Source organism: Malus domestica, chromosome 17, assembly GCF_042453785.1.
Source record: "Malus domestica chromosome 17, GDT2T_hap1".
Classification (NCBI taxonomy): Eukaryota; Viridiplantae; Streptophyta; class Magnoliopsida; order Rosales; family Rosaceae; genus Malus; species Malus domestica.
In genome coordinates this window covers 11,626,140-11,642,954 of record NC_091677.1, presented here as the reverse complement: position 1 = coordinate 11,642,954, position 16,815 = coordinate 11,626,140, and the positions used below count along the sequence as shown (strand labels likewise).

General features: G+C 39.4%; 1 protein-coding gene across 1 annotated transcript; it reads left to right on the top strand.

Annotated features, from left to right (window-relative positions):
- Positions 1–11,448: 11,448 nt before the first annotated feature.
- LOC139193360 (uncharacterized) lies at positions 11,449–12,651 on the top strand. The gene is made up of 2 exons (XM_070816353.1): positions 11,449–11,939; positions 12,366–12,651. The coding sequence occupies exons 1-2, from the start codon at positions 11,449–11,451 to the stop codon at positions 12,649–12,651; spliced, it is 777 nt and encodes a 258-aa protein (XP_070672454.1).
- Positions 12,652–16,815: the final 4,164 nt, after the last annotated feature.

Here is a 16,815-nt window from a genome sequence, read left to right as displayed (position 1 = left end):
TCTTAAATGGACTCTACTACATCTCAAAGGAGTCCAAATTTGTCAAAAAACTCATTGTCAACTTAAGTCAAGCTCAGGAACATCAACTCTGGCACCAACGTCTTACCTATCCCTCTAACTTATGATGACCAAGCTGTTTCCTGTTTTTTATAAAAACACCTTGAGTGTGAAACTTGTTAAATGTCAAAAGCTACTAGGCTTCCTTTTGTTTCCTCTAATTCTAGAACCAGTAGACTTTTTGAGGTTGTTCACTCAAATATCTAGGGTCATTCTCGTCTAGAATCCTTTGATGGGTATAGATATTATGTTACATTTGTTGATGACTATTCTAAAGTGACCTGGTTATATCTTTTAAAGTTTAAAAGTGAGTTGTTTGATGCTTTTAAAAATTTTCACAACCTAATCACAAATCATTTCTCATGTAAGTTATATATGTTAATATCAGATAATAGCACTGAGTACACTTCCAATAACATGAGTAGTTACTTGAGCACTCATGGCATTTTGCATCAAACTAACTATGTTGGTACTCCATAACAAAATGATGTGGCAGAGAGAAAAAATCAAGACTTATTGGGAAAGACTCGATCACTTATGATCCAAATGAAGGTTCCCAAGAAATTTTGGTCTCAAGCCCTACTCACTGCCACTTACATAATTAACAGACTGCCAACTCATGTTTTGAATAATAAATTTCCATTCGAAGTCATGAAGGGCAGGTCTATAAACTTGTCTTACCTCAGAACCTTTGGTTGCACCAGTTATGTGCACATTCAAGCTTCCCATCGTGATAAACTCGACCATCGGGCTATCAAATGTGTGTTTATGGGATACTCCAGTTCTCAAAAGGGTTACAAGGTGTACAATCCTAATACTGGGAAGCTGGCAGTCTCTAGAGATGTTCAATTTGATGAATATTCACCTTATTTCCACAAAGGTTTAGAGACTAATCCCAATATGGAAGATCTTATAAACCTATTTCCACTGCCTTCTCTAGCAGAAGTTAATGAAGTCACTCATGCCCATACCAATACTAAGAATTCTCACCCCACTGAGAGTGTAAGTGAAGGCATACCTAACTCTTCAGGACCATCAGAACTTGAACCAACTCAGCAAGTTATAAGTGCACCAAAGAGAAATCCTGCACAAGATAGACATTCACCAGTAAGGTTGCAAGAGTACACTACTTACACTGCAAGGCATCATATCTCTGCATCCATTTCTTACCACAGATTCTCACCATCTCATGCTTCTTTTCTTAACAAATTATCCAACAATTTTGAACCAAGGAATTTTCATGAAGCCTCATGCATGCTTGAGTGACAAGATGCTATAACTTAAGAGCTCCAAGCTCTGAATGATAACCAGACATGGAGTGTGGAGGATCTACCAAAGGGCAAGAAATCAGTGGGAAGTAGGTGGATATATAAGACCAAGTTCAACTCCAATGGAAGCATTGTGAGACATAAGGCGTGGTTAGTAGCTCAAGGTTTTACACAAAACCTATGGCATTGACTACAAGGAGATCTTTGCTCCAGTTGCCAAAATGAACATTGTGAGGGTATTGTTATCTGTGGCAGTCAATAATGCATGGCCTTTATTCCAAATGGATGTGAAGAATGCATTCCTTCATGGGGAGCTTGAAGAAGAAGTGTACATGAAGTTGCCTCCGGGTCATCCAAAAGAAAAGGAATCCAACAAGGTCTGCAAACTTCACAAAGCCATATATGGTCTCAAACAGTCCCCTAGAGCTTGGTATTCGAAGCTCAGTTCAGTTCTTGAAGCTGCAGGGTTCCAAAGGAGTCATGTTGACTTTTCCTTGTTTGTTCGAAGTGGTGATACTGGGAAATTAGTGGTACTTATATATGTTGATGATCTTATTATTATAGGTGATAATGTGGGTGAAATCATAGCTTTTAAGCAATCACTTCATCAAAAATTTGCCATCAAAGACTTAGGGACCCTGAAATACTTTCTTGGAATTAAGGTGGCCACTTCTTCCAAGGGGTTATTCTTGAATTAAAGAAAGTATGCTCTAGATCTTTTGGATGAAGCTAACATGATGGAGTGCAATCTAGCTCGGACACCCCTAGCTAGCAAACTTCAGTTGCATGAAAAAGGGAACCTCTCTCGGATCTTAGTGTTTATCAGCTAGTGGTTGGGAAACTCATTTATCTAACCATTACTAGGCCTGATATTTCTTATTCAGTAAACCTAGCCATTCAGTTTATGCACTCTCCTACACTAGTTCACTGGGAAATTGTCAAAAGAATACTTCGTTATCTCAAGAGCTCAATAGGCAGATGAATACTTATGAAGAACAATGGTTCAAATCACATTATGGCTTACACCAATGCTAACTGGGCTGGAAATGTAATTGATCGAAAGTCTACCACAGGTTTTTGCACATTTGTTAGAGGTAATCTTATCACTTGGAAAAGTAAGAAGCAAACCGTAATTGCACGATCCAAAGCAGAAGTTGAGTATAGGGCCAAGGAAACGACATCATGTGAACTTATATGGCTAAAAAGTATTTTTTCTGATCTCGATTTCACAAGCAACACACCAATGTCTTTGTTTTGTGACAACCAAGCTGCCATGCACATTGCCTCTAATTCAGTGTTCCATGAGAAGACTAAACATATTGAAGTTCATTGCCATTACATTCGTGCTCAAGTTCAATCCAAGGCGATCGACACAGTGTTCACACAAAGCCACGATCAACTGGCTGATTTGTTCATAAAAGCCTTAGATTCTACTCAATTCCAGCGTTTGTTGTGCAAGCTTAGATCAATTAACCCCCTTGATCCATCTTGAGGGGGAGTATTGAAACAAACCGAATTCCAGTGCTAGTTGTTTGTATGTCACAAGTTTGGTTGTAAACATCACTCTAGCTAAGTATGGCTTAAAGTGATTTTCTCAACCATAATCTAGTCTTCCATACCTTGTCACTCACTTAGGTCTTTTGTCAATCTTTCTTCCTTGTTTCTAGGAACCACTTTACTTGTTATTAATATTTATCTTGTCCACTTGTTAGGACTGATTTGTTAGTGAGGTATGGTTGTTGCCTTCCTCTTGTAATCTTCTTTTCGGCTCTCTATAAGGGTTGCCTTTCACTTTTGTAAAGATCATGAAAAATACAATACAAGATTTAAAACCAAAACTCATAGTCAAATAAGCATAATTTACATATATACAACCTAGCAGAATAAGCATAAGTCACACAACTTTAGACTTTTAAACACACATTTAGACTTTTACATACACCTTTAAACTTTTTTTTTACACACTTTTAAACTTTTCACATAATTTTAGACTTTTGTTCACACATTTAGACGTAAACTAAGGGGCACTTGCTTTTGTAGGTTTTCGTTACTATTTTTATAATTTATGGGCCATGATCTGTGATGTGGTGCACTCAATTTTTTTTATAGGGAAAATTGCTCATCAAAGTGAGCAACTTTGTTACGTGTCCGAGATTGCATGCATTTTCAAGGCAATGCAACCAAGGATGCCTGCATAATTAAAGTAATCCCAGAGAAGATAATACCAAGGATGCCTGCATCATTAAAGTAATCCCAAAGATGAAAATTAAAGTAGCTTTATTATGTGCTATTAATTCAAAATAATTGTGGGTGTCAAAAGTTAATGATGTAGTGGGAGCTGGTGACTTTGTTTTTATGCAGACAAAACTTAACAAAAGAAAAAACAAAAACTTAATTAAGACTTGAGGGCTAAAAGTTAACGATATAGTGGGAGCTGATGTATAAACATTGTTCAACTTTCAGTTTTATCACTTCCTGAACCAAATAGTGTAGATGCACTGTGAAAGCATGCTGGTTTATTTGTTAATTATTAAGAGGTTCAGGATAACCTACCAACGTGAAACACGTTTGGATGATTTGTTAATTATTTGAGGGGCTCAGGGTAACCTATCAACTTGAAAAATGAAGCAAAGGTGTAGCTAGCTATCATTTTGTATTTTTCTGGATTAGTGGGATGTCTAGGATTTGGACAAAGGTTGCACTTTATGTTTTGTATAAATCTCTTTCGGACTACTTAGCCTTTTTAACCACTGGTCTTTTTCCTTGCTTTGTTTATGGCCTTTTCCTGGGGCTAGACTGCTTTTTAGCCTCCTTTGATGTACATCCCATTGTAATTCAACTCAAATTGTAAAGAGAGAGGATTGATAAAAAGAAAAAAGAAAGAAACCAAACCTTTAACCATGACATATAACAAATAGATTAACTCATGCACAAAAAGTCAATAAATTCAGTAAAAACTGAAGGCAAAAGGTAAATTCAAACAATTGAGAAACATACATGAAGCACACATTGAGAAAAAGTTAAAAAATTGAGTAAAAACGAAAGAAAAAAAAATGCAAACAATTGATATATATAACAGCTAGAAGCATGCAGAGAGAAGCGGTAAAAATCCCAAACTTATTTGATTATCTTGAAAACCCACCAGATCCTTCTCACAATCCAAAATCCAAATAACCACTTAAAATCCATAAAATTATAATAAAATCAATACCAGAATGCACCAAACAACAGTAAAAAAATGCAGTAAAGGCAAGGATGAATTCAATAGCCCAAATAAGCAAAAAGATTCATACCTCAATTGAATTTTGAACTTGATTCCCGCTTAAAAATCTTAATCTACAAAACCAAATTAGTATTATTAATAATAAAGTAACACGTTAATGTAGCAAACAACATTGAAAAATAAAATCTAGTAAAGGTAAAGATCAATTCAACAATCTAAATAAGCGGAAGCATTCATACCTGAACTGAATTTGCAGGTTGATTTTGTTGCTTAAAAATTCTGATCTACAAAACCAAATCAATTTTATTAACACCGATAATTTAAGATTTGATATGAAAAACAAATCTATAATACAGGCCTTAAAATACATTAAAAGCTCAATTAATACAAAGAAAGAAACAATACCACACCAAACAATTTCATTGACGCCATGCCTCATGACTTGACAAAATAAAATTTGAGGTTTTTTAATTTTAATCCTTTAAAAATATTAAAATTTAAAATAAATTGGTGTTAGATTACATATTGATCATAATCCCCTTATGTGTCCTTAATTCAAAATAATTAATGTGCATTTTATTTAATGTCTCCCATTAAATATTTAAATTTATTAATATACAAATTTTAATTCATTTTTTTGACCAATTTTTTTTATTTATTAATTTTATTTAACATTCTTCAAACTTGAAAGAATCAATTAATGTACTTAAATGTTAGTACCGAAATGTATGTACCAAAATATATGCATTGAAATGTATTATATTAAATTAATGTACCTAAATGTATGCACTGAAATGTATACTGAAATGTTAGTATCAAAATATATTATATTGAATTAATGTACCTAAATAATGTATTATATTGAACTAATGTATTTAAATATTAGTACCGAAATGTATGTACCGAAATATATGCACCAAAATGTATTATATTAAATTAAGGTACCTAAATATGTGTATCAAAATCTACGCACAGAAATATTAGTACTGAAATATATTATATTGAATTAATGTATCTAAATGTTTGTATCGAAATGTATGTATGAAAATATGTGTACCTAAATGTATGTATGGAAATGTATTATAATGAATTTAGGGATCTTTTGATATAGGCACTTCAGTTTTGAATTTTCTAGATCAAACATCCATACTTTTTAGTGATTTGATTAAACTTTTTTTTGTCATAATTTTGGTGCTAAATGCACATTATATTTTAACAAATTTCCTATAATCTAGCCTTTTGATTACACTCTCCTCTGTTAGAGATAATTGTTAAAAAAATGGTAAGATTCAATTTATTTTCACAATAATGCTACAATTTAGCAATAATTATCTACGATTTAAGATATTTTCTTTCCAAAATAGTTTAAAATATTTTTAAACCCTCCAAAATCAAACGTACCGAAATAAGTTTTTCTTTTAGTACGTTAAGAGAAAATAGGATTGAGAATAATATAAACGTACCAATACACAATGTGTACAAAATAAAAATAATGTACCAATATTAACAATATGTATTGAATCAAACGTAACAAAATTGCAAATAAACCTACCAATTAATGATTTTTGTAAATTCAAACGTACCTGCAGATAATATATACGTAATGTATTGTATCTACTAGTAATTCGTCAACAACTATACTTAAAAAAACAGCAAAAAAAAAAAAATATATATATATATATATATATATATATATATAATTTCACAAAAAATTGAAAAAAAATTACACGGAGCTTTTATGTTGATCACCAACTATTTGAAAAGGAAAAAATCATTTGGAAAAAGAAATAATATTAAATGTTTGCATAACAAAAAAAAAACTATGATTGTAAAAACATATTTGGAAGAAGAAAAAATATAATTTAATTACTAATATCTCCACTAAATAAGGAAAACTACATCATGCAGATAAAAGGATAAATTAAAAAATTATTTTAATTTAAAAAAATAGAGGTGACTATTGGTCAAAGCACTTTAATCAAATTTTAAAAAGGCACAGATGTTTAATCTAAATGATATAGAAAAACAGTAGGACATTCTAATTTTCCCATGAATTTAATGTACCTAAATGAAAAAGACAAAGTACATCAAAATATATTGTACAATAAAAATTAATTTATCTAAATGTTTACAACAAAATATGTTACTGTTTGGGCCCAAAAATATTGGTTTGGACCGAGTTTAGAATTGCTCTTGGCCCAGTATTGGTCGGGCCGAATTTAGAATTGTTCTCGGCCCAGAGGCCGTGTTTAGGTGTCATTAGGGTTTATCCAGCTCATGGGCCACGCGGTTGAAGTTGGCCTTATCCCGTTGAGAACCTGTGGGATGTGGGTGAGTCCTATTATGAGAAGGAGTTTTGATAAGATAAGGATGTTGGAGTTTGAGATTTAATGCGGCCTGATAACAGTTCAAAGTCCTAGTAGGAGTAGGACTGGCCGAGATAAGGTTGGATCGGGGGAATGAGTTCTAATCCGAGAATGATTAAGATTCAATGCAGGTTGGCTACTATAAATAGGGAGATAGGACATCGAACAAACCCTCTCCAATTCAACACACAAATTGCCCTGCGCAAACCCTCGCTCTACGCGAAACCTCTCAGCAACCTTGAGATTTTTATTTTCTTTTTCCACCAACACATCTTCAGTTTGGATAAACATCACTGTGAAGGCAACCGGCGAACATCTTCAGTTTGGATAAACAGCATTGTTGCCGTAGAATCAGTCAACCGCGGAGCACCTTCAGTTTGGATAAACAGCACTGCGTCGAGGCCGATTGGTTTTCTATCCAAGTCTCGGTTAAGAAGGATTTTCGAGTCCTTCTTGGCAGATGTCATCTCATTATCCTTCTCGGCGAAGTGAGGTGTTATGAGTTACTGGGCTCGACACGTTGAACGCTGAGTTGTTTATGATTGGTTATTCTCAAGTAGGTTTTAGAGTTCGGCATTCTGACGGTCGAATCACCTTTACAATCAAGACGTACATTTGTTTTAAGTACCTGTGTCCCTATACTTTAGTGTCGATTCGGCGTGCTTATACTCTTACGAATATAATCATTGTGATCGAATCTGGCACCGACGATTTATGAACTTCGCATAACTAGTAGCCTTGTCTTTAGGCTCTAGAACTTGAATGCCGAGACGTGTTCCTTCCTCGGCCGCAGTCGCAAGATTCAGAAGTCAGCAGCGCACCCAACACAACATCAACAAATTTTACTCTTCGGCCGACGAGTTGGCACGCCTCGCATACAACCAAAGGACATAGTTAGCTTACTAATTACTCGACCTATGCGCCACGTAGGCTTAGTAGTTTTAGGGTCAACATTTTGGCACGCCCAGTGAGACCCAGTGCTAAAACTACAAAGTTCATGACCATCGAGACACGGTCAGTAAAAAAGAAAACAACCATGGGAAAATTAGCGACCGATCTGCTGGTTCAGAGTCCTGGACAAGAGGTGTCACATGTGTAAAATCCTATTGTCACTTTGACCCCTAATGCTGCTAGTGTAAAACACCGAGAAAAGGAAGTGTTCCTCGGTACTCAGCCTCAAAACACAGAAGTACCTAACCAAACCGCATGCGTTTTCATTGAATGAATATTGGAGGACTGCGACGAAGACGGTGGGGAAGGCTCTGACCCTCCAACTAGGTCATTTCTCCGAAGATGACTTGATGAGCAATCTCGACAGGTTGAACAGACAGTTGTTCAAAAAATGAACAATTTGCTCGAGGTGATACGAAACAATGGTGAGATCCATACCAGACTGCTCGAACTATTGGTTTACAAAGCCTTCGACAAAAGACCGGTTGATCAGGCTCGGCAGCTTCCACTTAAAAGTACTCCGCCACAAGCTGAAACAGTGTCTACTCGGCCCAAAACGAATGATTTAGAAAAGATGGGAGGATCAAGTAGTAGGTCAGATGAAGCCGACCAGAAAGTGGAAACAACATCCATCGATATGACTGAGGTCCAATGGATGATCAATTCAGCTATGAAAAAAGGGTCGAAGTTCCCAAAATTCATCCACCCATATCCAGCTTATATGGAAAAGTTTGAATATCCTAAAGGTTTCAAGATTCCAGATTTCAGCCTTTTTGCTGGAGAATCGTCCTTATCCTCGTTAGAACATGTGGCTCGTTTCACTGCGCAATGCGGATATGTCAATTGTGATTTTCATAAACTACGGTTGTTTAACTTTTCGTTGACAGGTTCAGCATTCGCATGGTACATCAACCTCCTACCTAATTCTATCTAAAGCTGGGAGGCGTTGGTCAATAAATTTCACGAACAGTTTTATGGGCCGGGGATGGAAATGTCAGTTTATTCATTGGCTAGGATGGCTCAAGCATCTGATGAGTCACCAATGGATTATCTTACAAGATTTTAATCGGCCAGGAATTGGTGCTGAGTACATTTCCCCGAAGTCGAATTTGTTAGGCTTGCTCTAAATGGGCTCGACGTAGAGTACAAAAAGAAATTCTTAGGGGAAAACTTTCGGGATATGTATGAATTAGCCCAGCATGTCGAGCAATATGATTATTTGCTCCAAGAAGAAAAGATCTCGAAATCTCCATCCCGATGAACGATTTACAAAAATCCCACGGTCAGCTACGTATTAACCGAAGGTGAAGATTCTCAATACGTCAGCGTGGACGCGGTCGAGATAGTAATAGATAAACCATACATTTGCAAGGCACCGACTCAAATTAATTCCAAGGATTCCAAAACACGCTCGGCCACTGAAGAGACGATGAAAACATCGAAAGTTTACATTTTCGATATCACAAAGGCTGAGGTAATTTTCGACCAATTGTTATTAGCAAAGATCATCAAACTTTGACTAGGACATAACATTCCCAAGGCCGAATAGCTTAAAGGAAAGACGTATTGCAAGTATCATAACTCGATCAAGCATACCACAAACAACTGCGTCGTATTCTGTGATGATATCCAAAGCTAGATTGACAAAGGCAAGCTAAAGTTTCCTGAAAAATGAATGACGGTCAACACTGATCCATTCCCTTCGGCAACAGTTGGCATGGTAGACACCCGTTTTCCCAAGAGTATAGGGAAATGGAAGGTCAAGTTTGTCCCAGTACAACACATCCCAAAGAAACATTCCCAGCCATGACTCAAGATCGACCTATTTTCCAATGAACCACCTACCAAGTTCTTGGGACCGGTTGTAGTTGAATCCATGTCAGATTCCAGTGTAGAAGAAAGTGACGGGCCGATTTTGTGCAGCAATTGTAGGGCACGCGTTGTATTAACTGAACCCAAGGAGAAACTGTCTCAGACTCAGGCACCGACATCGCGGCAACAATCTACGGCCACGGTGGCGCCTCCAAAGAAACCTAGTGAAGGCCAGCGCCAGAAAGTGTTCGATAGGCTCGGCCCTCATAAACAAACGGACAGCCCTACCTCAGTCAGACGGTACATTGATTTTGACCCATCGTTTTATAACGAGGATTATTATTCACGTAATTCCATTAGCTCAAGCTCATCAGCAAATCAAAAAACCTTCAAACCGCCCGAACCACGTGACCAACGTTGGTACAGTTACAATTCTCCCACCGGCATGTATATTGCGCTGTCTAAAAAACGTCAACGTCAGCGTATAGATTGTATGGCTCGACGGCAGGCGGCCCAGACTGTTTCGGCTACTAAATAGCAGCCGAAAGAGACGGTAGGAAGCGGAGACGACCGGCCAACCTCGACAATCATGGCTGAATTACAGGGGCATAAGGAAATCAATCGTGACTACGAAACTACCATCGAATAGTCTGAGAAACGCATCAAACTCCTCATTCGGCCCGGTAAGATGAAAGCTCGCTTTAAGCAGTTTAAGAAAAAAGTCGAAAGCCAACTTTCCTCGTTACCTCCGAAAGAGCCGCTAATAAGAGTTTGGCGGAATCTACACCCTCCATTCCTTGGTGAATCCCTGGAATACATGAAAGAGTTTCACAAGAAGTATTCCGCCAATGATTTGTATGGACTACCCAATGCGTGTCAAGAAGCTCTTTACCTAGCACTAACCTGCCGTGATGCTGAACAGATCATCCAAAAAACCACCGACCCAGCAATGAAAACTATATTCTAGTACATACGAGAGGCTAGGGTTCTTGGCTTCGAGGTCGATCCATACACGGATATTGATATAGCCGAACTCTCTTTTTCTCTCGAAGACCTTTAACGCCTACGATATCACTTCGAAGTCTTTTTGGCCGTATCTCTATTCGATCTAACGACCGATGAGAAAGATCGGGTGACACGTTTGGATACCTACCTAGACACAAGGGACGCCCGGATCTCCTATGAAGAACGTGCTCGAAAAACACTGCAGGAGCAAAGTCAGGCACTGGAAACAAACGGGCTCAACAACTACAGTCCCAAGGAAACAAGGTTGGGATCCTGGACGCAAGAGCAAGTACCTGTTGAGACACCTGACCATCAGGCCGAGGATGCTCTAATGCACGATGTTATACTCCTCAATAACTCGGAAGATGACGACCAGGATCCAATGGGCCCTTCAGTCCTTGAGAATGTGGAAATCAGCATGGTCCATGTTCTACCTGCTGAATTCCAGCCAACTACACACTAACGAAATTCCTTGGATGGTGATATGGTCGCCGAGGATGCAACACAAGTTTATTTCGTCACCACCACTGAAGATGAGCCAACAAACAATGACGACAAACTTAAGACAACCCTGGCCATCTTGTTTCCCCGCTCCTCCTCGGCTAATCTTTAGCATTTAAAGCCGTTATATGTCACGGCCTACATTGAAGGTTACCCAATCTTCAAAATTTTCGTTGATTGCGGAGCAACAGTCAATATCATGCTTGTATCCATCATGAAAGCATTACGACAATCCAATGACAAACTCATTCCTTCAGGAATAACCATGAGCAGCTTCGTCGGTGACAAGTCTCAAACCAAAGGAATACTTCATTTGGAGGTGAACATTGCAGGTCGCAATCACATGACCGTATTTATTATCGTCGACTCCAAGACCGAGTATAATGTTTTGCTCGGCAGGGATTGGATTCATCAAACGAATTGTATCCCTTCTTCTTTATACCAAGTTCTCATTTTTTGGGACGGGAAATCGGTCATGGTTCACCCAGCCGATAATCAGCCATTTGAAACCAATATGATTCAGGCCCGTTATTATGATGATCACGTCGGCTACATTACCCTACAGGGTTTTAATGAAGATGGACGGTCGACTCGAATCTCAGTCCAGAAAGCCATCGAGGTAGGTGCCGAGACTATCCATCAGGATTCGGCAAGACTCGGCTTGGCCAACTTGATCCCTACCACTGATGATTACGTCGAAGGCGAGAGGAGTCAGGCCGCGATTTCATCCACGATGGAACGTCTTCTGGCCCATTGGTATGCTATTTCCAAGCATGCACATTCATGCATCAACTTAATCGAATTTTTGGCCGAGGAAGATAACGACCCAGTACTGTCGTTAAACAAAGTTCAAGCCGTACCGGCCAAACTCGAAGACAGTCGACCCCAAGTTAAGGACCCAGTAGAGGAAATAAATGTCAAAACGGTTGATGACCCTCGACCGTTATTTATTAGTGCACTGTTACCCCATGCTATAAAAGTTGAACTCTGTTAATTACTCAACGAGTTTAAAGATTGTTTTCCTTAGAGTTATCATGAGATGTCGGGCATTGATCGGACCCATGTTGAACATGAATTATGCATCAAAGCTGGTTGTAAGCCTTTCCACCAGCCCCCTCGTCGGTTCTCGACTAAAGTACAACTCGGCATAAAAGATGAATTAGTTTGACTTTTAAAAGTCAGGTTTATACGGACCACTCGATACATCGAGTGGCTGGCCAATATCGTCCCAGTGCTAAAGAAAAATGGTGTCTTATGCATCTGTATCGATTTTCATAATCTGAACCTGGCAATGCTTAAAGATAAGTACCCGATGCCGATCTCCGACTTGCTAATTGATGTTGCAGCACATCACAAGATCCTATCCGTAATGGATGGGCATGCCTGTTATAACCACATTGTCATCGCCGAAGCTGATGTTCATAAGACTACATTTCGGTGTCCCAGGGCACTCGGCACATACGAATAGGTCGTCATGCCCTTCGGTCTCAAGAATGCCAGTGTTACATACCAACGAGCTATGAACACTATTTTTTATGATTTAATTGGTACCATCGTCAAAGTCTACATCGACGATGTAGTCATCAAATCAGCACAATGGCAGACACATTTGGATGACCTCTGTCAGGCATTCCTGCGCATGCGCCGGCACAATCTGAAGATGAATCCCGCCAAATGTGTTCTCGGCGTATCAGCTGAAATTTTTTTAGGCTTCCTCGTACATCACCGTGGTATTGAGGTAGACGACAACAAGGCATGCGTAATCATTAATGCTCCACCACCGACGATTAAGAAACAATTACAGTCGTTGCTCAGTTCTTTCTTCGACGATTTATTGCTAACTCAGCTTGGAAAATGAAAGCTTTTTCCACGCTTTTGAAACTCAATGACTCCGACACCTTCGAATGGCGTGTCGAGCACCAAGAGGCCTTCACGCAGATCAAAGTCTCTCTAACGACGCCACCCATCCTCGTTCCATCACGATAGGGTCGACCTCTTAAGCTATATATCTCGGTGGTCGAAGAATCCATCGGATGCCTTCTGGCACAAGATAATGACGCCGGGCGAGAACATGCCATTTTTTACCTTAGCCGAAACCTCAACCCGCCCGAAATTAATTACTTCGCGGTCGAGAAGCTTTGTCTTGCCCTATTTTTTGCCGCGTCAAAACTCAGACATTACATGCTCCCGTCAGTCACTCAGGTCATCGCCCAGACTGATGTCATTCATTACATGCTCACTCGGCCGATCGTAAAGGGCCAAATCGGCAAATGGACAATGGCCCTTTCTTAATTCAGCTTGCAATATTTACCCCAGAAAGCTGTCAAAGGTCAAGCCCTAGCTGATTTTTTGGCCTAACACCCTTCCCCATATGAGTTTAAAGGCAATGACATTGACATCGACTTGATACAAACACGTGATAATTACTGGACAATGTACTTTGGTGGTTCCAGTATTTCAGTCTTGGCTAGCTTTGGGATCGTTATTCAATCCCCCACTCATAATCGTTGGTATTTTTCTCTCCAGCTCGATTTCGATTGTACGAATAATTAGGTCGAATACGAAGCCCTTGTTATCGACCTCGGCGTGCTGCACGATTTACGGGCAACTCGTGTTCTTGTTCTTGGCAACTTCGAACTTGTCATTAATCAACTCAATGGGACTTTTCGTTGCATGAGTTGTACTATGGCGTTTTACCACATAGTTGCCAGCTATTTGGTCGAATCCTTTGAAGGAGTAATTTTCAAACATATTTCACGAGTTCATAACACTGACTCCGACGAATTGGCTCAAATAGCCTCCGAGAGCCCAACTTATGGGGGGTAAATTAGGCCGAGAAATACCTGTGTCACGACAAGCACATTCGGCCTTGATTAATCAGCAAGTTCTCCAACATGATTGCATGATCCTTACACGGGTTATGTCTTTACCTTCGTTGTTAGAACGGAAGGATAGTATTGAGGTTGGTGTCGTTGAGTCATTACCAGACGATTGGAGAAGGATGATTATACGATATATTGATAACCCCAATGCAAAACACCACCGACGGACAAAGGTTCATGCCACAAACTATGTATTATACCAGAATGAACTGTATCAAAAAGGTAAGGATGGGTTACTGTTGCTGTGCCTCGGCTCGCAATAAGCTGCTCAAACAATGGCAGAAGTACACGAAGTAATTTGCACAGCCCATCAATCTGGACGAAAAATACTTTGGCTACTTCGACGACACGGCTATTTCTAGCCAAGTATTCTGAAGGATTGTATTGAGTATGCAAAAGGTTGTGTACAGTGTCAAATTCATGGGCCTATACAGAGAGTACCGGCTGAATCATTACATTCGATCACCAAACCATGGCCGTTCCGAGGATGGGCCATGGATGTTATCGGTAAAATCACACCATCTTCTGGTGTGGCCAAACACGCGTGGATACTTGTTGCAACGGACTACTTCACCAAATAGGTTGAAGCTAAGTCATATGCCGAGCTAACATCTAAAGAGGTTTGTAGCTTCGTTGAAGAAAACATTGTAACTAGATTCGGTGTGCCAGAAACAATCATAATAGATAATAGTACAATCTTTACATCCGACAGATTTAAGGACTATACGGTAAATCTAAAGATTCGACTCGAGTAATCTAAGTCATACTACCCGCAGGAGAATGGATAGGTCGAGGCAAGTAACAAGGTTCTTATTGGTATTCTTGAAAATATGATAAAAGAAAGGCCAGGCATGTGGCACTTAAGGATAAACGAAGCATTATGGGCTTATCGAACCTCTTTGCGGACAGCCACTAGAACGACTCCGTACGCGTTAACTTATGGACACGACGCAATGTTGCCAGTCAAGCTAAGTATAAACTCATTATGAATAATTGAACAAAGTAGTTTATTCAGCGCTGAGTACAGTCAAGCCATGAGACAAGAACTAGATGATTTAGAAGAAGCTCAGTTTAATGCTTATAACTTATTAGTGGCTCAAAAGAAGATCGCTGAGCGTGCATATAATCAACGAGTTAAGCAAAAAATGTTCGATGAATGAAAACTGGTTTGGCAAACCGTACTACCCGTAGAAATTAAAAACCCCAGGTTTGGCAAGTGGTCGCCGAATTGGGAAGGGCCATTTGTTATTCATAAAGTCCTCGTTAAGGGGGCATACTATTTTAGAGATCGAACCAGTATTGTTCACAAATTGCCAATCAATGGAAGGTTTTTAAAGAAATACTATTCAGTCACATGGGGGATGTGAGAATAAAAGTTCATTTCATTTCATTAAGTCCATTTCATTGGTCGATCAAGTTTACAATCAAATAATTCTAGGGTGATGAAGGAAGAAGAGATTCAAGAATAGCCTTCAGCTCAAACCACCTCACCTCGCCCATCGTGACCTCAGCTTGCCGATTCCTCTTGTCCATCTTCAACTGCTCAACTCACTTCATGCTCGCCACGTATTCGGTTAAGCAAGATTTACCACCTGACTTAAAATCTTTCTCAAGCTCAGAAGCAATTACCGACCTTCGATTTTGAAGTTTGGCAATTTGACGGTTAAGGTCGTCCAGGGTTTCTTTTTTCGCCTTTAAAACTTTGACCTTCAGACGAAGAGCGTTTCAACCGGCTGTTGCAGCTTTCAAGTCATCGTCAGCCCGAAGAGCTTTCTCAAAATACTGAAATATTCTCGAGTTCGTTCCAAGGCGGACGATGCTTGAATGATGGCTTCAGCGCTCAATTGACCATCAACTCCGAGATCGTTCAAACATACACCCACCAAATCAAGGCCCTTGCGCTCGAAGACTTTCAAAGCTGAAAGAGACAAAATCTCCTACAACCGAACAAGAACAATCCATTTGGTGGGTTCAGTCGTAGCTGCCGAATGACCAGCCGCTCCCGAAGTGCTGGATAGGAGAGCATCAAACTCGACTTCCCATGAAGGCTGCACAAGAAAATAGTTTAGGCGCAAGGAAAATCCTAAAAGAATGTAGAATGGAGGATTTGTTTTAGACCTGCAGAGAGGAGACTTCGGCCATGTCTCCAAGTTCATTATTGGAACCTAGAGAGCTTAATGGCTGAGCCTAATGTTTCAGACTGCTTCTTAATTCACGTGGCCGATGAAGGTTATCTACGTTCGATGGCCACTGAGGTGGCCAGGAAATATAGATAACACCCTTCGGCACATAGAATTTTCGGTGAAATGAATAACTAGGCACCTGACATTTAATATTTTTCTCGGTTCAGACTTGTTATAACAAAATTGACAAGAGAAAGTAGTTGAGCCTTAAAAAAGTCGAGGTCACTTATTGAAAGGGGATGCCGAGGTCCTGGTCCTGCGGGTGAATCAGAGTTTCCGACATCACTTCAGTTCAATAATGGGCATTTTCCCACGATTGGCTGCAGGAGGATCAACCGGGTCGGCCGTCTCAACCATAGGAGAATGATCAACAGGAGTTTCGGTCGACCAAGAGCGAATCACCAGTAGAGTCTCGTTACTCTCGTCATCCTGAAACAAAAGAGTTGTTATACTTGTGAATTTAATGAGTAAATGGAGTGGCCAACATAGTCATACCTCTTCTAAAATGATCGTCGATTATTTTAGATTCTTGGGGAGACTTTTCTCTATCAAAGGGGTTGTCTTCCC